Raw genomic sequence first — 20399 nt, 5'->3', positions numbered from 1 at the left:
TTGAACCCCTGGTGGGGAAATGCTCTCTTCCCCGCCCTTCTCCCCCACCCCCACCCAGTACCTCCCCCAGACCTTATCTCCATAAATGTCAGTGCTACCCTCAGGTTGTTCCGGCTGAAACTTTGACATCACCCTGGACTCCTCTAATTCTTTTCCAGCCCGTACGTAGATGATTACCAACTCCCCTCAGCTCCATCTTCCAGATCCGCCATCTAGTCACTTCTCAGCATCTCTGTCCTTACTACCCTGATCATGGCCTCCATGTCTCTCTTCTCTGGAGGATGGCAGCTGTTTCCAAACCACTCTCCCTGTTGGTGCCCCAGGTACTCTCTGGTCTCTTAGCACAGCTACAGATTTGATCCTCTTAAAACATTAGTCAGATCATGTCATTCCTCACTCATGACCTTCCCTTGCTCCCCCTCTCACTCGAGGGCGATCTCAAGTGCTTGCAAAGGTCTGTTGGCCCTCACTGCTCTTCTGACCCCATCTCTCCTCCTGAATTGAGCTCCGGCCACAAGGGTCTCCTTGCTCTTCCCCCTCAGGGCTTCTGCTCTTGTGAATTATGCCTGGAATGTTCTTTCCTTGACAAACTCTTTGCCCTCCAGTGTCCATTGACCAGAGAGACCTTCTCTGAGACCTTACCTAAAGTAACAAGCCCTCCCTCTCCTGACCTCAGGCACCGTCTGTGCCTTTTACCCATTTCCTTATCACTCTCTGACATATATTAATTCCCTGATTCGTTCACTTCCTTCTTCCTCACTAGAGGCTTCGTGTTGTCAGGGGCTTTGTTTGGTTTTCTGTGATGCCGTATCCTCGGTGCCTAGCACATAGTAGGTGCTCAGTTCGTATCTGTTGAATGAACGGGTGGTGCTTTGAGGTCCCCACCTTAACGGCCCACTGATGTCCCATGTCTCCGACAGCACTGGAGAGGTGTCCGGCCCCCGCTGCCCTCCTTCTGGCCCAGCGCAGCTTCCAAACAACGTGAAACTGGTTGGTCAGCGGTTGCTGCTCCCTTTAGCCTTAGTGGTGCTTAGAAAAGTCCCTGACTGCCACAAGGATTTCTCCTAAGAGAAACAGGCCCTTCAAGGACATGTCCTATATGTGAGATTCCTCGCACTGGGCTCTGCGGGTGTCTTCTCAGGGGTTCGAGGATTCAGCACAATCCAAAATTTTGTTTTCACATTTTGGTGACAATCTAAGGAAAAAAAAGAATGGAAACATATTTTTGGTTTTTTTGATGACTGTCTTACAGCCCAGGAGTGCTGTAGAAGCGGTTTGTGGGTGGCATTTGCCTTTGTGTGCGCATGGCATTCTGGGTACCCAGTGACCACTGGAAGCAATGGCCTCTCACTCTTAATTATTTAAATGGGGGTCACTGGTTCGTGGATGTCTTCTTGCAAATCTATGATAATTTTTTTTCCCTGTCAAACGTGTCTGAAGGAGAAATATTCAGATTACACAGCCATTAACCATGAGCTAGAGCGAAGGCTTCCAGGCTCCAGGAGGCAGGTTTACACCGGTTGGAGTCAGCCGGAGGCAACAGGTGCCAACAGAGGCAAGAACATTGGCCTTCAGGTCAGGATCAACCTCTGTCTTGGAATGAACTGTGTGGCCCTGGCTTTGTCAACCCACCTTTCTGGGTCTCAGTTCTTCATCTGTAAGGTGAAATAGAGAATCTCCAAGTTCTCTTCCTGCTCAGACATTCGATTTTATGAGGTATGCTGAGCAGAAATGTCCATTTGAACACCAAGAGAAATACTTCGTTGGTACCACGCCCAGAGCACTGGCAATGAGGATGAAGGTGTCCCTTCAAGGTGGCTTTACCTAAAATTGCACCCGCATTCCTGTCCCATTGAACCTGCTCGATTTTTCTTCACATTCTTCTCTTACGCTTTTGAGAAAATCTTATTTTATTTTGGTTATTGCTTATTATCTGTCTTTTCCTTCTAAAGGTCAACTCTATAAGGTGGAGTCTTTTTTAGGATTGTGCCTAGTGCCTCAGAATAGAGCCTATAATTTTGTAAACACCAGTCAACATTTGCTGAATAGACTAATGATTTGAGCACTTCCTTTGGTTTGGGTTCTGTGCAAGGTGCTTTATACTTTAATCAATTTATGTGCATAAAGTAAGCATGATTATTAGCCTTATGCAATGGCTGAGAAAGCTGAGGCGTCACAACTTGCCTGTTAAGTGTCAGAGCTGGGACTTGACCCCAGGTAAGCCCTACACCTTGCCGTATTCATCCTTAGCTTTGGCACCTCTCAGCCAGGAGAGCTCGGGTACCAACTGCGTCAAGGCACAGGTAAGGTTCTGTTTTTTCTCCCTTCTTTCTAATACTTCTCTGTTCATGGGGAAAGGCAAAATCAAACTCTCATCTGTTGAAGAGACTATACTTTCCCCATTGTATCTTCCTGGATCCTTTGTCGTAAATCGATTGTCCTTAAATGGGCGGGTTTGGTTCTGGGCTCTCTATTCTGTTCCCTTGATCTCTATGTCTGCTGTCATGCCAGTACCCCACTGTTCTGATAACTGTAGCTTTGTGATATAGCTTGAAACCAGGAAGTGAAAGCAGCATTGTTCGTCCTTCTCAAGATTGCTTTGGCTATCTTGTGGCTCTATACAAATGTTAGGATTGTTTTTCCTGTTTCTCTGAAAAATGCCATTGGACTTTGAATAGGGATTGCATTGAATCTGTAGATTGCTTGGGGCAAAAATTAAACTCTTAAGAGTCCTCCTTGACTGCCTTTGCTTGCTCTCACTGTACAGAAAGCCTGTGCGGGGACGCCTGGGGGGCTCAGTCTGTTGAGCGTCTGATTCTTTTTTTTTTTTTTTTTAAAGATTTTATTAATTTATTTTACAGAGAAAGACACAACGAGAGAGAGGGAACACAAGCAGGGGGAGTGGGAGAAGTAGGCTTCCTGCGAGCAGGGAGCCGGATGCGGGGCTCGATCCCAGGACCCTGGGATCATGACCTGAGCCAAAGGCAGACACTTAACGACTGAGCCACCCAGGCACCCCAAGCGTCCGATTCTTGATTTTAGCTCAGGTTATGATCCTGGGGTCATGGGAACCAAGCCTCCAGTCAGGCTCTGCACTCAGCTCGGAGTCTGCTCGTCCCTCTCCCTCTTCTCCTCCACCACCCCCCAAAATAAATAAAGAAGGAAAGAGAGAAAGAAAGAAAGAAGAAAGAAAGAAAGAAAGAAAATCTTAAAGAAAAAAAAGAAAACATTGTGCAGAATTTCAGAACTTGGTGATTTGTTAGCTCTCCTCTGTTTCCACGAATCCCTTCATTTGAAAGCTGAAGAAAGGGAGCCCTGAAAAAGTGGAGTGTTGTATGACGTCCATATTGTCTTGAACTACGCACTGGCTAACTCATGAGCCTTCAGCAGTCCGGGTGGTAAACCAGAAGGCCCTGGAAGGGAGTGCAGGGGTGCTGCACAGTGCCAGGGACCCACCCCACCTGATGCTGTCACCATCTAGTGGCCCCTTGGATCTCCCCTGACCTGGGTGCTGTTCGGTTTCAGGAGAAGCAGTTGCTGGGTGAGGTCCCTTCCTCTGATCAGACCACCCTCCAGGCAGTTCTTTTTCATGTGAAAACCACGTCTTTCGCACTGTCATCTTTTTCATGTTCAGATGCACCAGGAGGATGAGTTTCAGGACCATTGTGGTGGGGGTGGGGTGGTGGGCATTCTCCTTTACATTCCTGACTATTGTCTTCATCTTTTTCCTCCTAGGCCTCTTAGGGGTTAATTGCTATCAGGAAGAACCAGGGAACGTTCTCCTGCTTATTCTGCACATTAGGAATGAGGAATATTTTATGTTCATGAATAAGCTATTGCTTTTTGATGTTCTGATTACAGATAAAATGTTCTTGTTCCTCTTTGTTACACACGAAATTGCAGCGAACGGTATAAGATCAACTATACATGACGTGCTTGAGTGATACGGTCTCTACTACACTCGGTGTAGACATTCCGGGGAAGAGAGTATTGGAGATGTATTGGAGTGTATTATTACCTGATAATAATAAATAAAACTAAATAATAATATAACTAAAATAAAACTAAATAATAATAATAATATTACTAAAACTAATAAATAATAAAACTAAATAAAATAATAATAAATAAATAATAAATTTTATAATAATATAATAATAAAATTAATAATGTAATAAAACTAACTAAATAAAATAATAATAAATTTAATAAATATAATAATATATTTATTGTATAATAAAACTAAAAATAATAATAATAATAAAACTAAAAAAAAAAAAGAACTAACCCTTATGAGGCACTTTCTAGGTGTCAGGCATGATGCAAATGCTTTATGTGACTTAACTCATTAATCCTCATGAAAACGCTATGTAGCAGGTGCAGTTATATCCCTGTTTTACAGTAGAGAAATCAGAGGCGCAGGAAGATTGAGTGAGGGACGCCTGGGTGGCTCAGTCGGTGAAGCGTCTGCCTTCAGCTCGGGTCATGATCCCAGGGTCCTGGGATCAAGTCCAGCATTGGGCTCCCTGCTCAGTGGGGAGCCTGCCTCTCCCTCTGCCTGCTGCTCCCCCTGCTTGTGCTCTCTCTTTCTCTTTCTCTGACAAATAAATAAATAAAATCTTTAAAAAAAAAAAGAAAAAGAAAAAAAGATTGAGTGATAGAGAGCTGGTAAGGGCAAAGCCAGGGTTTGAATCCAGACTGGCTAGCTCCAGTGTCCTTTCTCTAGAATGCTGCGCCTGATGGCCTTGACAAAGGCTTCGTGAAGGAGGCGAGCTTGAGCCTTGAACAATGAGAGGTCCTACAGCATGGGGACAACCTGAGGGGTGGCCCAGGGATGGAGTAGGCAGGGCAGGCCCCAACAGGGAAGGTGAGACTGACCTCACTCTGTAGGGGACACATATTGAAGAGCAGTTGGGGGGATGGTGGGGCAGTAAGGCGGGACAGATTGTAAAAGGTCTTGACATCTAGGAAGAGGGTTTGATCTTGGTCTGGCAGGGCACTGCCTTTGAGGTGTGTTGCAGGGTGGCTTTCTAGAAGCAGACGTTTGGGGGCAGCGGCAGGTCTGGGGGTAGGAGGTATGGAGGCGGGAATGAAGCACTGAGGGTCTAGCCTCAGATGATGTAAGAGGAATGGAAGCAAAGGAGGGCAGTGTGAGAGAACTCACAGACGGGAATGCAGGTGGGAGAAGCAGCTTCACACTCAACTGGCTTTGAGATTTTGCGTCTGGCGAGATGCCCAATGTTGACTCCATGGGCTGAGATCTCACGCTTACTCACTCAAAGTGCTATCACAGGGAATGAAACATAGAGGACATCATCAGGTGATTTGTCTTAAACTCACACCTGTTTGGGTAGCCTACTACGACAGATTTTTTCTTTTTCCTATTGATGATTGTATCAGTCGGGATTTGATCAGAGAAGTAGAACGTCTGTGCGCTATAGAGAGAAGAGGGCTCCGAGCTCCGGTGCTGGTGGGAGGTCGGTCTGCAGTCTGTGTAAGGTGTTGTCCTGTGTCTCGTCTGGCCTGGCTCAGGGAGGGACAGTGGGTGTGAAGGGGAGAGGAGGAGGGACAGACTGGAACCATGTCTGGCCCTCGCTGCCTGCATTCTCCATGATGACCTGGAGGGGTGACCCAAGGGGCAAGCTGGGGCCCTCATGTCAGAGCCACATTCACCTGGCCCAGGAGCTGGCAGAGCTGCAGACCTGGCGGCTGCCCCACGCCAGCAAGGTGGGCCAGCAGGGCAGTGATGGTGTGTGTGGGGGGCGCCTGGCCTGTGCCACCTTCAGAGAGGAACGAAATGGCCACGCTTCACCTGTGCTCTCCAAACCTTCCGAATGCCCACACATTCCTCTCGTGGTCTGTGTTGACCCAGGACCCTGGAGGGAGGGGAAATCTGGGAAATGTAATTACGTGGACCCAGCACAAAACCTCCACGATTGTCCACATATGTAGTGGATCCCCTTTCCTTTAACTCTTCTGTTCTTGTCTTCAGATGGGTGGCAGGAGGCTTTCTGCAGCTCCATCTTCCGCACTCGCCTGCCAGGGCCGCCGTCGCCAGGTGCCAAGACCAGGTGGCTTAAACAACAGAGTCTTATTTTCTCACAGTTCTGGAGGCCGGACGTCCAAGGTCAAGGTCTCGGCAGGGCTGATGTCTTGAGGCCTGTCTCCTCGGCTTATGGATAATATCTCCACCTGGTCTTCCCTCTGTAACCGCCTGTGTCCTTATGTCCTCTTGGGATTAGGACACTAGTCCTATTGGATTCGGGCCCTTCTAATGACTTGATTTTACTTCAGTCACTTCTTGAAGGACCTGTCTTTAAATACAGTCCCATTCTGAGCTGCTGGAAGTTAGGATTTCTCCATATGAATTCTTCGAGGACACGGTTCGGCCTTTAACGCTTTCTTTCTCATCCGAGTTCCCTCACGGTGAAGGATCAGCCCCGCACCTCTCCCAGCCGCACCTCTCCCAGCCGCTCGGCTCTGGCTGCTCAGGGAAGGCAGCCGCTGGGCTTTTTTGCGAAGGTCAAGGACATTATTTTCTGAGGTCTGCGTTCCTGTGCGTGGCTGTCCTTGCCCGGGCAAGGCGTGTTCCCCCGTGCCATACATTCCGACTTGGTCAGATCCGAGAGCAGCAAATCCAGGGGGGATTTAAAAAAAAATTTTTTTTTTTAATTGCATGCAGAATTCCTTGCATAGCAGAGAGCTCAGGAAGGAAGGCCCCGTTTGGAGACAGAGGTCAGGGCTTCAGAGTTCAGGGCCTTTCAGGAAGGGTCAGGCTGTCCTCTGCTAATCCCAAGTTTGCTTGATTCGCCCCTGAATTGACGTACCTAGAATGAACTCAAACACAACTCCGAATGCAATTTAACCCTTGAGCTTAGTTTTCTCCCGTCCCTGAAGAATCAGCTGCTGCGGGGGGGGGGGGCACGACGACTTAGACAGGGGCAGAGGCAAGCATAGTGAGGATGAGGGTTCTGAGGCTCTCACTGTTCAGGACAGCTGGCCGCTGGGTCCTGCCTGCCCCCCCAGCGGTCACGGGCAGGGACCGAGGGCTGCCCTGCCTGGCAGGAGGCAGGGTCTACACGCGCACGCGAGGCTTCCCTGAGTCCTGCCTCCTGCCAGAAATGGGGAGAGCGGGGTATGATACGCTTCTCCAAATCTGGAGTGGAGCCAGAAGGGCACCTGGCATCCTATCGCTCTCTCCTCTGGTTCCCAGCTCCCTGGCCCCAGCCAAATTCTCCATCATTTTTTATTGAAGTGAAAAACAGTGGAGATATGAATATCCCCTAAAGCCACTTTGGAATACTTTCAAGCATAGTTTCACAGCGAAACAGGGAAAAGGACAAGATTGCACAAAGGGCTGGATCACCAACTTGGAGAGCCGGTTCTAGAGAGAGAACTTAGATTTCACGCCATGGGCTTTGCGTGAAAGGAGCGAGAGGTGTTGGGGTGGAGGGACGGAGGCCTGCTGCTTGTCCAGGAGGTCCCCCTGTGCATGGCGACAGGCTGCTAGGGAGACATCTTAGTAAAAGGGGTGGTGAGCAGTCTGGCAACCTGCCAACCCTCCTTGCACCTGAGACAAAAACGTTGGCCCGACAAACCTGTTGAGGGGACTTCCTAGAATGTTTACCACTTTACCAGACCCCAAACTATCCAAGGAAATGGGTCTCTTTTAAAAAAACAAAGCCATGGGAAGATTTGTCCCACTATCTGACTACAGTAAGTGCTGTGGTAGGCGTCCTTTCTGCTCTGAATTCTTGACCTTCGTGAAACTCTCGCACGCCAAGGCCGGGCAGGTCTTATTTAAAAGTGATTTTGTAGGTCGCACACTCTCTTCTCTTCTAAACACGGCTAGGTGTGGTCAATTTGAGACAGGCAAAGGGGAAGGAAAAAGGAAAAGAAGAGGCCCTTTTCCACCAACGCTCTCCTGGCGTCTAGAAAGGGGTTAACATGGCCCTAGTGAGCTGGGAGCTGCCTGCAGGGACTGCAGGGCAGCACTGGCAGGGACCAGGGGGTCCAGTTTTGGTTTGAAGAGGTCTCAGGGCTAGGCCCCCCTCCCCCCTCCCACCCCCCAGTCCCAGCTGTAGCTGGAAGAATGGAATGTGTGTGCTGACCAGACCTGCCTGGCTGAGGCCGCGGGAGGCAAGAGACCATCCCAAGAAACCCCAGGGAATTGTGTGAGGAGATAAGGAGGCCAAGTGCTTTGTGCTCTTAAGATAACACCGTCTCCTGTAGAGGGGAGTTCCTCGGAGCCAGCAACCGAGATTCCAGGCTGCTTCGCACCAGGGCTGCTGATTTCTGAGAGGCCTCAGGCCTCTGACCAGGCTTCCCTTTGCTCTTGGTACAACCCTCACCAGCCGGCCTTCCGGCCTTCCGGCCCTTTTCACACGTATCAGAGGCCTCTGGGCCTTTGCACGTGTAATTCCTCCGACCAGCCACCCATTAGGCCAATTATTCCTCAGGGTCTGATACAGCTCTCACCCCTCAGGAAAGCCTTGAGGGATCAGGTCTCCATGGTCTCCCTGCCCCTGTAACTCTTCCTCTCCTTCTCCAGGTTAGAACCCCAGCTCCTAGGAGGTCAGCAGCCTCCTCACATGTGTATTTGGGGCCAGTGGGCTGGTTCTGGCAGGCAGCTCTTGGGAGGTGTGAGAGTGGGAGAAGGGAGACCCCTGCCACCACCCCTGCAGGACGGGACGGTGTAGCCGCCACTCCCAGATAAGGAAGGCCGGGCTCAGCAGGCCCCGGGGACTGGAAGGGGTGGCAGTTCCTGATTCTCACACGGAAGGTGTGTAACAGTATGCTGGTTGCGTCCTAGCATTTTTAAAAAAGATTTTATTTATTTATTTGCCAGAGAGAGAGAGAGAGTGTGGGAGCACACAAACAGGGAGAGCAGCAGGCAGAGGGAGAAGCAGGCTCTCCGCTGAGCGGGGGGCCCATGCGGGGCTCAATCCCAGGACCCCGGGATCATGACCTGAGCCGAAGGCAGACGCTTCCTCGACTGAGCCACGCAGGTGCCCCATTGCATTTATTATTAAAAAAAACTTTTTTTTAAGGATTTTATTTATTTATTTGGGACAGAGAGATACAGAGAGAAAGCATGAGCAGGAGAAGAGGCAGAAGGAGAGGGAGAAGCAGACTCCCCACCGAGCCAGGGGCTGGACGTGAGGCTCGATCCCAGGACGCTAGGATCATGACCTGAGCCGAAGGCAGACACTTAACCATCTGAGCCACTCAGGCGCGCCCCCATAGCATTTATTTTTAATTGTGGTAAAATATACATAATCGAAACTTTACCATTTTAATCATTTTTCAAGAGCACCGTCTGGTGGCATTAAGGACATTCACACTGTTGTGCAACCATGACCACCAGCCATCTCCAGAACTTTCACATCTTTCCAAACAGAAACTCTGTCCCCATGAAGCACTCACTCCCTGCTCCCTCTCCCCCAGCCCCTGGCAGCCACCCTTCCATTCCCGTCTCTGTGGACTGACTGCTCCAGGGACCTCCGATAAGTGGGATCACACAGTGTGTGTCCTCGTGTGTCTGGCTTCTTTCTCTGTCACAGCATTTTAAACAAGGCCCCTGGTAATCCTCATGTAGGGGTCTGGATCACTCTGAGAAATTCTGGCAGCGGCAGGGAGGGGGGGAAGGGGAGAAGCGTCCTGGCTCAGGCTTTGAGGGCTGAGTTTACACGGAGGGTGAGGCAGGAGGGAGTCAGGGAGTGCGGCCTGAGGAGGGCGGGGGAGGTGAGGGTGGTGGTGATAGAGGGGCCCTGGGGGTGGGCAGGGGCTGGTTTCTGGCCAGTATTGCTTAGGACAGGGTGTTGACCCAGGCCTGGGAGCTCAGGGCAGAAGGACAGTGGAGGGAGAGGTGTGTGGACCAGTCGGTTCAGGGTGGGTCACAGGCCAGGGTGAGGTGCCGACAAGGGGAGGTCAGAGCGGGTAAGGAACTGGGGTGCGGTGGGGTGTGTGAGGGCCACGAAGGCGAGATAAACCGGAGGGGGAGGGGTGGAGTGGTGTCAGAGCCACATGGGTCAGGCCAGGTGGGGGCGCCCATGAGCAGCAGGGGCCGGATCCCACCCTAGGCCTAGAGGCAAATGGTGGGAAGTCTGAGTGGGCAGTAGGGTCAGAAGAGGTGGGAAAGCTGGCCTGTGGGCACAGGAGGGAGACTGGATACGCAGCCAGCCCTTCGGGAGATTGCTCATATTTCCTCTTAAGGAGGAGCCAGTTTACGGGCGTGTGACCCTGAAGCAGGGTCCAGGGCTTGGGAGTGGCACAAAGGGCAGCCCTACCTCCAGCCCAGCTCAGGTCTTGATCTCAGGTTCTGAGCTTGAGGCCCTCGCTGGGCTCAGGAAGGAATCTGCTTGTCCCTCTCCCTCCCTCTCTGCCCCTGCCCCCACACTCTCTCTCTCGTGCTTTCTCTCTCTCCAATAAGAAAAATCTTTAAAAATAAATAAATAAAAATAAAATTGGTAAAAAATGTTTAAAAGAAAAAACTTAATTTAAAAAAAAAAGATATGGTGAGAAAGTGGCTATTGGCAAACCGGGATGAGGACTCTCACCAGAACCCCCCGTGCCCTGGCACTCCAATCGCCGATTTCCAGCTTCCAGAACTCTGGGATACATTTCTGTAGTTTGAGCCACCCATCTCGAGTATTTTTGTCCTAGCAGCCCGAGCTAAGACGCGGCGGGGGGGTGGGCTGCTAAACTTCCTACGGGCGCGCAGAACCCCCCCAACAAGGAATTATCCTGTACAAACTGTCTCAAGTGTCGCTGTTGAGAGACTGTGCCCTAGGGCTGCCTGAACTGTTCGCAGTCAGCAAGCTCTCCCCCAAAGAGAGCCGGCCTCCCCGTGTGGCCAGGTACGACACCTCTTTTTTTTTTTTTTTTTTTTACAAAGACATTTTATTTTATTCATAGAAACCGAGAAACATCACTGCCAAGGAGACTTGTCACAAGGTAGCCCTTGTAACGCCTGGTGGCATGGCCTCTTCTCTCAACAATCAGTGCCCTCCTGTCCTCGTGCCTGCGGCTGCAGGAGGCTGGGGGCTCTTGCCCAACAAAAATTCCTCGGATCGTTCTCCTGTATTGCTGTAAATACAATCGGAAGTTCTCCTAACTGGCAGAGCTCACCGCAGGTGGAGGAGGCGTCTGTGTTGAACAGCAGGGAAGGTTGGCTCTGGAAGGGTCGCAGTTGGCCCAGCACCTTGTGCGGTCGGTTTCTTCTGCGGAAATGCACCAGCTGGGTGAGCGTGGGATTCTTGTGAATAAAGAGATGAGAGAGGAGGTTGGTGGGACGTGATGATCTGATGTCAGCGGTCAGTCACAAAACTTGACCTTGCCCACCTGGGGTGACCACCCATCGGACCCTTTAATCAACGCTCAGGTCTTATTCTGCGGCCACGAGACGCAGCATGGGGACGATTAGCGGAGTTTTGAACCACTTCATTTGTGTGGCTTTGGTGGCTAGGAACCAGCGTTCTAGCTACAGGACTTACTCTCTAAATTTCTGTGAGGTTTTTTTTCACGTAATTTTTGGTTTGCGATTCAGCACTCACACATGGATGAACTGCGCTTCCTGTTTTCCCCTGTTGTCCGTTTTGTGGACCCAGGCCATCTCTCACACCACCTTCTTTGTGCCTGACGTCTCTCCCCATCGGGGAGTTACCTGTTTCTTTACCTGTACCTGCACGGTGCCTCAACCCCCCTCAACCAAGCTTTTGTTATAGTCTGATTATGTGAACACAATCCCAATATAGTTAATATAATGAATATAATTATCCCCCAGTGGAAGATTCTGGAGTGTAGGGACCATGTGTTGTTTACTCATCATTGAGCCCTTGGCACTGGCGCTGTGTCTGACCCGAGATCGGGCTTCAGGAAGTGTTTGCTGAGCTGAGCTGAACTTCAAAAGAATGAACCGTATGCAACAACTTCACCGGGAAAATGGCAAACGCGGGCTGCCGATTATATCAATTAGGTCGTCTAGGGGAGGAAGGCGCTGCGGCAGGCTTAGCAGGGCATGCTGGGAACTGCCTGAGAGTGGCCATCTCTCTTTTTCCAACCAATTACGGCTTCTAGCATGCTTTCCTCAGTGTCAAAAGGTTTGAGTATTTCAAGATGCATTTTTGGAATGCTAGGCGAGCCATGGTGGAGACTAGAAACATCGAGAAGCTCGGGTGTTTCTAGCGCGTGTATGCTCTCAGAGATCACTGCAAACGTTTGAATTGTAGATTACGCATTTTCTTTTAAGGAAATGCAATGATATTACTTTGAAGGTTATGCTTTAAATGTATTGAAGCAGGCTGTGAGGAAGGACCCAGGCTCTGTATAACCACCAAGTAAACCAGGTCATTTAAAAGGGAAACCTGGGGACCATCATGAGTATGCAAATGATTCCGGGTTAGCAGGCATATTGCCTGTAAACAGTTTATTGGCCCACATAGTTAAAATGCTTCCTTATCTTCACTTTACTGTTAACTGTGCTTAGTAGTCTCTTTCCATGGTCACAAACTCTCAGTCAGGGGAATGTTTGAATTAATAAGGTTTTATTTCATTCATTGATCTAACGAGTATTTATTGAATGCCCATTGTGTTCCAGGTCCCTCGGATAGCAATGCACAGACTAAGTCCTTTCCCTCTTGGAACATTCTAGTGAGGCAAGACGTAATGATGTTTGGCAGAAGGGGAGGAAATATCTAGAACGTAGAGCTGACAGAAACTGCTGATGGGGGAAACAGGGAAAAAGGGATCTGGGAAAGAAAACCCAAAAGTTCAGTCGGGGCATGTTACGTTTGAGACCGCGGGGGGGGGGGGGGTGCGTCAAGGACACAGATGCGCGTATAGAGTTCTGGGGTTCAGGGGAGCAGTCCAGTCTGGAGATACAAACTGGGGGGTTGTACTGGTTTCTCAGGGTGGCTTAAAACAACAGAAATTGATTGTCTCTCGGTCTGGAGGCTGCAAGTCCAGAATGAATGTGTTGTCGGGGCCATGTGGCCTCCGAAGTTTCTAGGGAAGACTAAGACTCTTTCCTTACCTCTTCCTGGCTTCCGGTGGTTGCTGGCAAGCCTTTGGCATTCTTTGGTTTATGGCTGTACCCTCCCTTTCTGCCTCTTCACACACAGGGCCATCTTCCCTCTGTACACGTCTGCGTCTCTTTGTCCAAATTTCCCTCTTATAAGGACCCCAATCATTGGATTAGGGCCCATGCTAAACCAGGAGAGTGTGGGGTCTAGAGCAGTGCCTGGTGCACGAGGAGGCATGTTACAGAAATTCAGAGTAGGCATTCAACCACGTTTATAGCCCTTTTACCCAAGCACGTCCTCGTTCTAGTAGCTATTCATCCGTATTCTCTTTCCCAAAAGTATTAGTCTGTAATCAATAGGAAATAAACATGTGAAAATCTCGCCACAGGTTGAGAAAGATAGGAACTCAGAATTCACTTTGGATTTGGCAGTGTGGGTGGTCTTGGCCATGGAGGTTTTGTTGGAGGGAAGACGAGGGGGCCTGAGTGGAAGCTGTTGGCCAAGAATGGCAGGTGTGAAAGGATTCAGTGAGGGCGGGTAGAGCTTTGCCCGGAAGGGCAGTGAATCAGGTTGGCAGGAGAGAAGAGTGGGGTCAAGGGAGATGTTTCTTATTCTTTAGGGTGGGGGATCTTAGATCTTGTCTGCGTGGTCAGGAGAAGGGGTCAATGGACAGGGAGAGGTGGTTGAAGCAGAAGAGAGGGTGATGTGGGACTGGAGCCAGCCTGCCCTGAGGCTGGAGAGAGGCGATGGCACCCCGTGTCCCCCTGAGGGTGGGCCTCCCATGGGAAGGAGCGGGGGGAGCACATCTGTGTCTAGAGTGCCTTCCCCAGTTTTAGCACTGAAAGTCCCACTTCCTGGGAAAGCTTTTAAACAGAAAGTTCCGTGTCCCAGAGTCACTCCCCGTTGCCAGTCCCAGGCAAACCGGGACAGGTGGTCACTCTATCAACAGAACTGGCCTGAAGGGAGAGTTGGATATTGGGAGGCAGAGGGCTTGATAGAGGGAAGACGAGGTAGCCTTTGATCGTGGCTGCTATTTTCTGGGTGACATAAGGGGCAAGGTCATGAACTAAGAGCAGAGGCAGGGAAGGAGGCTGGAGGGGAGAGGAGAAGGTGCTGGATAGCCATCTTGGGATGGGGGAGAGGGAACTTGTTAAGAAATAGAGTAGCATTTCCGGGCAGTGCTGGGTGGTAACTTGAGATCTGTGGTCATAAACTTAAAGGGATACCAGTCAGAGTGACAGTGGGGTGTATACTCTGCAAAAATCCAAATGGCTAGCATTCCGTCATAAGTGATTTGTTAGAACACAGGACATTAATTGTGTTGTCCTGGGATATGGTGAAAATGGATCCATCGTTAGAAACACATTCCTGGTCTGTAGGACTTTCAGATAAAAATAGACCAGAAGCCAGCTCTCCTGAGAGTAGATTAACGACAGACACTTTCACTCCGGCCTTTGATTTCTTCACAATTACAGTGCGAACCTGGTCACGTTGTCCACACCCTTTGTATCTCCTCTCCTGCAGAAACACCTCAGTGGCTTGCTCATACCGAATATTTCTTTGCCATTTGCAATTACGATGATTCACACAAGAACAATTTAACAATAACGGAAATAAAAAGTTACCGGCCAGCTTGATTCCTCCGATCCTCAGGTTAAAGGAATTTAGCTGGATTGCCAATTTTGGCTTATGCTGCCTATTCTCTTGGCAGATTTTAGATATCTGATCCAAGTAGGTAATTCAGAAAGTAGCAAGGTATAAGGATTTGGAGTCTGAACACCTGGATTCCAGTTATCCCTCTACTGGTTTTTGGTCAGGTGACCTTTCGAAGCTCATGTAACCTTCAAGCCTTAGTTTTGTCATAACAATGTGGCTAAAACTACGTGCCCTGTGTCAGTCGCCGGCTGGCTCTTGCTCTGATGGCTGGCCGTGTGGTTCTGTGTCTTTCTTTGGTAGATTCCAATTCTGTAGCTTTAATAATAGGGACAGAAAACTGCTGATGCACTGGGCGTGGCAGCCGAGCTCTGGATGACAGTCAGTAATGAGGCGCTGGCCTGGGGACCAGGGATAAAGTGAGTGCAGGGCAGGGGTGGAGGGAGTGAGGCGCGGGTGTGGGGTGGGGATTGTGGCAAGAGAGGGAAAATTCTGGACCTAAGAGTGGAGTCCTTCCAGGCATTGGTAAGCCCTTAAAATGGGATTATGGAAATAACATCCTGGGTCCTTTGTTTTAGAATGCAGGAGGCGAGGAGGCCAGTTTAGAAAAACTTCTATTTAAAAGTTTACTTGTCTGTCCCTTCAGGTTTTCGCCTTCAGCTATTCAGGAAATTCTGCACTATAAAGTGACTCATTCATTCCCTAAGGGTTCCGCATAGCCAGGGTTTTACTGGGTCAACCACAGAGGCATCAATTCCTGGAAGATTGTTTCCATTTTGTCATGGACTGTAACTTAGAGGTAATATTTCTGAATGCTCAATTATGGAGAACTCAAAATACTTTTTAGAAATTAGCTCTAAAATCCTCAGGTGCTGTCTTTCGCCTGGGACAATGACAAGTAGAAATGCTTGATGGTCTCCAGACTAGTTACTCTTACTGTTCTTAAAAAGGCAACTTGGAGTCCACTTCTACCACCATACAGACACCTCCCCTCCCGGAAATGCACCTGACCTCCAGTTACCAGGGGTCCTTTGGTCTTCTGGCCTTGATCTCAGCCTCTGCCTTAAAATCCCACTATTCTCATCTCTTTCCATAGCTCAGGGCTTAGTCTTCTGCTCCTCTCTTACTAGCCACCAAGGAAATTTCCCCCCCCTTTAATCTTATTTATTTTATTATTATTTAAAAGATTTTATATATTTATTTGAGAGAGAGAGAGGCAGAGAGAGAGAACAAGCAGAGGGAGGGGCAGAGGCAGAGGGAGAAGCAGACTCCTCACTGAGCAGAGAGCCTGATGCAGGGCTCGATCCCAGGACCCTGAGATCATGACCTGAGCCTAAGGCAGACGGTTCACAGACTGAGCCACCCAGGCAGCCCTTATTATTATTATTTTTTAAGTAAACTCTGCCTCCGATGTGGGACTCGAACTCACAACCCAGAGATCAAGAATCACATTGCTCCACGAACTGAGCCAACCAGGCACCCCCAACTCCTTTAATCACAAAAATCAAATTCTTACCAGTTATTTCAAATACCTCCAAACTGTTTAAAGTGAAAAGTGAAAGTCAGCCCCACTGCTCCTGCCAGGATAACCCCTATTCTCTCCGGGAAAGCACCCCGGATTCAAGGCTTCGGGACTGTGTCTGTACGTCCGGGACTCCAGTTTCGGCTGCACATTGTTCGCGAGGATCTCTCATTTCAGATACAGCAAATCTTCGGAGTCGTTGGCAGATCCCACTGTAGACAGGGCTTAAGTGACCTGCAAGAGATGTTTCCTGTGTATGGCCTTGAGAAATATATTGGACCTCTGTGTCTCAGTTTCTAATCTGTAACATGTGGGGGGGTCAGGACACCATGGTCCTTAAGCACTCTTTGCTCTAACCCATCTACGTGTCTAGCCTCAATGAGTATTTCTGATTTCTTTTTCTGCTGTTGTCTTTTTTTGTTTGTTTGTTTTGCTCACAAGCCCAGAAGGTGCAGACATCAAGGAGCTGGGGTCACCTTCTGGCTGGCTCACTCCATGACCCTGCCAATCACATGGCCCTTCTGGACCTTGTTTTCTCATCTGAGAAATCAGGGACCAGGACTGATCTCCAGGAGACTTTCTGGTTCCGACACCCATGATTTTCATGACTTCCTCCTACCCAAGGGTGACTCCTCTGGTCCTAAGGGAACACTCAGTTCAGGGCAGAGGTTTGCTGCCTTCAGGACAGGGTGGCGATAGTAGGTTTTGTGCAGGGGACAAACTGGGGAACTGGACCCTCTTCTAGAGTCCCAGAGTCAGCTCCTCCTGGTCTGACTTCATTTTTTCATCTGGAGTGTTGTGAAATCCCAGAACATCACCCACGCCCACTCTGAACGCTGAGTACATTTGGGGCACATTCCAACACCAAGTGAGAGCCATTTGGAGATGACATTTCATCTGCGAGCTTGGAAAACCCCGCTCCTTGTCCTTGTGTGTGATCTGAAGGGGGCTAGGATGGCCAGCCGTCCCGGCTTGCCCTGGACTGTCCCCTGTCCCAGGAAGCCCCGGGCCACCCCAGGAAGCCCCGGGCCACCCCAGGACTGTTGGTTCCCCTACCGATGTTCCCCATCAGGGCCTGGCCCGCTTCCTGAGCGGATGAAGGAGCCAGCAGAGGAGTGAGACTCAGAATCAGCTGGGGTGCTTGGCGAATGCAGATTGCTGGGCCCCACTCCGGAGAGCTGATTCAGTCGATCTGGAGGCAGGGACTGGGAATTCGCATTGAACAAGGCCTCCAGGGGGGTCTGGTGCAGGTGGTTCCGGTACCGAACCTGGAGACACACACCAAGCTTGGGACGATGCGGGGAGCAGAGCCCACCCCTGCCCTCACCTTGCTTGTACCACAGGCAGGAGAAGCCTGGTGGGGAACGAATAACGCTTATGTTGAAATGAACGCTGTGACTTGAGTAGCATGAGGACCGACAGATTTGATTCCTCCTCCCACCCTCCAAAGTAATTCAGTGCTTACAAAGCTCGGCTTTGTTAAGAGGGTTGACTTGGCATTTTTCTGCAGGGGGCCTGCAGGGAGGGTGAGTTAGTAGCAAGAGATGGCCATTCCCTGCAGTTTATGTCAGACTCCCGTGTCTCACTACCACCCCTGCTTGGTCTGCTGCATCGTGGGACCCTCGGGTGGAAGGACAAGGGGACCATCTCTAAGGCCCATCGTAGCTCCGATCTTTTGGCATGGGGGGAGGGGGCGAGGAAGCAGCCCTGGTCTTATTCTTGGTAGGTAGCTGTCATTTCTGTTGCTTATGAGCTAACCCTTCTTCTAAGGGGAGTCGATGAACTAGAGTCCCCAAGGGCACCTAGCTACAGGGATGATTTGAAGAGGACCCAAGACGGCTCGCAAAGGGCGAGCTTACTGATGGTTCCAGTGGGCTTGCTCAGTGTCCGCTGCCAAAGAACAAAGTGGCAGAGGCACCCCTCAGAGGGGAGAGCAACGAAGTCCCTTCTCCACAGGTCTTCTGATGAGGAACGCGAGGTTCATGGGCTGGGAGGACACGCCACCACTGGGGTTCCAGGAAGGCGCTGTGGGGCCGTGCCCACTGGCCAGGTTGGCTCTACCCATCGGGCTCATCAAGCTGGTCTGAGAGCTGGGCTGAGGGGGGCTGTCTTAGCTCGGGCTGCTCTAGCAGGAGACCATACACTGGGTGGCTTATTAACACTCGATCTTACGGAAAAGGCCAAGAAGCGTTGCGTGGCTTATTAAGGATAGAAACATATTTCTCGTAGCTCTGGAAATCTGAGGTCAGGTTCTGGTTCTCCTCTGGATTGGGGCCTGCCAACTTCTCACTGTGTCCTCACATGGTGGAAAGAAGTGAGGGAATTCTGGGAGGTCCCTTATATAAGAGCACTCATTCCATGGCCAGAGCCCCACCCTCATCACTAATCACCTCCTGAAGGCCCCACCTCCTAGTATCATCCTGCTGTGTGCGTGTGGGGGGGGCGGGGGTAGGATTTCAACAGATGAATTCTGGGGGGACACAAACATTCAGTCTGTTGCAGGGTCCTTCCGGGGACTGGGGCCCTGGGCTCCCCAGGGGTGTGCTGTGATGGCTGTGAGCTGAATTCTGTCTCAGTCATTTATCAGCTGGGTGACCTCAGGTAAGGCATTAACTTCTCTAAGCTTCAGGTTCCCGTTTGTAAAATGGGGTAACGTGCGCTGTGTTGTTGAGAGGATTGAATGAGATAAGCGCGTACACTGCCTTAGCACAGAGCCTGGTGCGGAATAAAGGTTAGGCTTTATTATTATTGGTGACACACAGTGGCCGAGGCCCGTAGTGAGGTCTGTATTAATTTGCTCAGACTACCATAACAAAATGCCACAGACCGGAGGGCTTCTACAACGGAAGATTATCCCCTCCCAGTTCGGCAGCCTGGAAGTCCAAGGTGAAGGTGTTGGCGGGTCTGATTTCTGAGGCCTCTGTACTTGACTTGCATGGCTGCCTTCCCACCTTATCCTCATGGGGTCTTTCCTGCACACGTGTGAGTCCCTGTGTCTCTTTGTGGGTGCAAATTTTCTTTTCTTATGAAGATACCGGTCAGACTGGATTAGGACCCACTCTATGGGCTTATTTTAACTTAATTACCTCTTTAAAGACCCTGTCTCCAAATAGTCGTATTTTGAGGTGATGGAGGTTAGGGCTTCCACATATGGGTTTAGGGACACAATTCAGCTCATAACAAGGGCCAGTCTCTGGGCCAGGATCTCTGAGGGTCAGACAGAAAAGGGCCACTCTAGGGAGGCAGACAGGAGAGTGGGTCGCAAGCTCATGTGCACACCCCCCCCCCCCAGCGCTGTGGTTGACCAGGCAGCCCATCCCATTGGACCATGCTGCCACCTGCAGTGCGTCTAGGATGATGGTCGATGGCTGGGTTTGCCTGGGCCCCAGCCTGGGAGGTGTGGTTGAGATCAGCTCCATGGGTGGAATGAGGAGATGAGTGTGCGGGATATGGAAGGGGGAGCAGAGGGTAGCTCTCAAAGAAACACGAAGATCACAGCCATGGGAATTAGGGGGACAAAACAAAGGCAAGGTTGGGGACCCCTGGGCCCCCAGCCCAGCTCCTTAGGGTTCACAAAACTCTTGCTTGCTTTCAGGGGGTCAGGAAACCCTTTAAAGGAAGGCAGTGTGATAGGTGCTTCAGTGGAGTCCACAGGCCATTTAGGGGCTTCTCATGGGTCCAGTCCGTGCATTTCTTTGGGAAGTGCAAACGTGGGCTTCAGCAGACAACCAGGTGGCTGGGGTGTAGGTCCTCAACTTCTTGGAGCCTTTTAAGGTCAGGCCTAGAGCCCAGCATGGGGGCAGGTGTGCCAGTCCAGTAACGTTCAACCCCAGGATGAGCTTCTGAAGGTCAGTGGTCAAGCCCCCTCCCCTCATCCCCCTCCCACTCTTCTCTTCCACGACGGGCCTCCTGAGCCACTGTGTGGACTTCCCCAACATCCCGGCAGATCTGCGCCGGCTGACTGGGAAAGCCTGGCTTCCTGGACTCAGCATCTCCTTACCTGCCATTCGGCTCTGATTTTGGCTGAAGGCAGGGTCCCGAGGACGGCAGCCTGGTGGCTTGTGGCTGGAGTGAGGGTGGGCAGTGCCCACTGTCACCACGATCATTCCAGCTCCCTCACCTTGATCTCAAGGCTGTCTTGGTTTCAGCATCTTATTCATGTCAATTATTTAAATGGTTTGGGATGTGATAGTCTCTCCGTT

The 20399-nt window shown here is 50.5% G+C and overlaps 1 protein-coding gene across 7 annotated transcripts in view; it reads left to right on the top strand.

The window, feature by feature from the left end:
* AHNAK (AHNAK nucleoprotein) overlaps positions 1-20399 on the top strand; it is a 104196-nt gene that overhangs the window by 52666 nt on the left and 31131 nt on the right. Inside the window, exons 6-7 of one of the 7 annotated variants that reach the window (XM_057317177.1) lie at positions 2251-2303; positions 2862-2987. The exons of 2 other annotated variants lie outside the window; for them this stretch is intronic. In XM_057317177.1, the coding sequence (XP_057173160.1) occupies positions 2251-2303; positions 2862-2972 (164 nt within the window). In that variant the 3' untranslated portion in view covers positions 2973-2987. Of the gene's footprint in view, positions 1-2250; positions 2304-2861; positions 2988-5992; positions 10801-10917; positions 11280-20399 lie in introns of those variants that run through there. 4 more of the 7 variants (XM_026487633.4, XM_057317176.1, XM_026487632.4 and 1 more) reach the window with 4 other exon arrangements.

This window comes from Ursus arctos, unplaced genomic scaffold (genome assembly GCF_023065955.2).
Source record: "Ursus arctos isolate Adak ecotype North America unplaced genomic scaffold, UrsArc2.0 scaffold_23, whole genome shotgun sequence".
Classification (NCBI taxonomy): Eukaryota; Metazoa; Chordata; class Mammalia; order Carnivora; family Ursidae; genus Ursus; species Ursus arctos.
The sequence above is the reverse complement of the archived record's forward strand: the minus strand, read 5'-3'. Positions and strand labels throughout refer to the sequence as shown.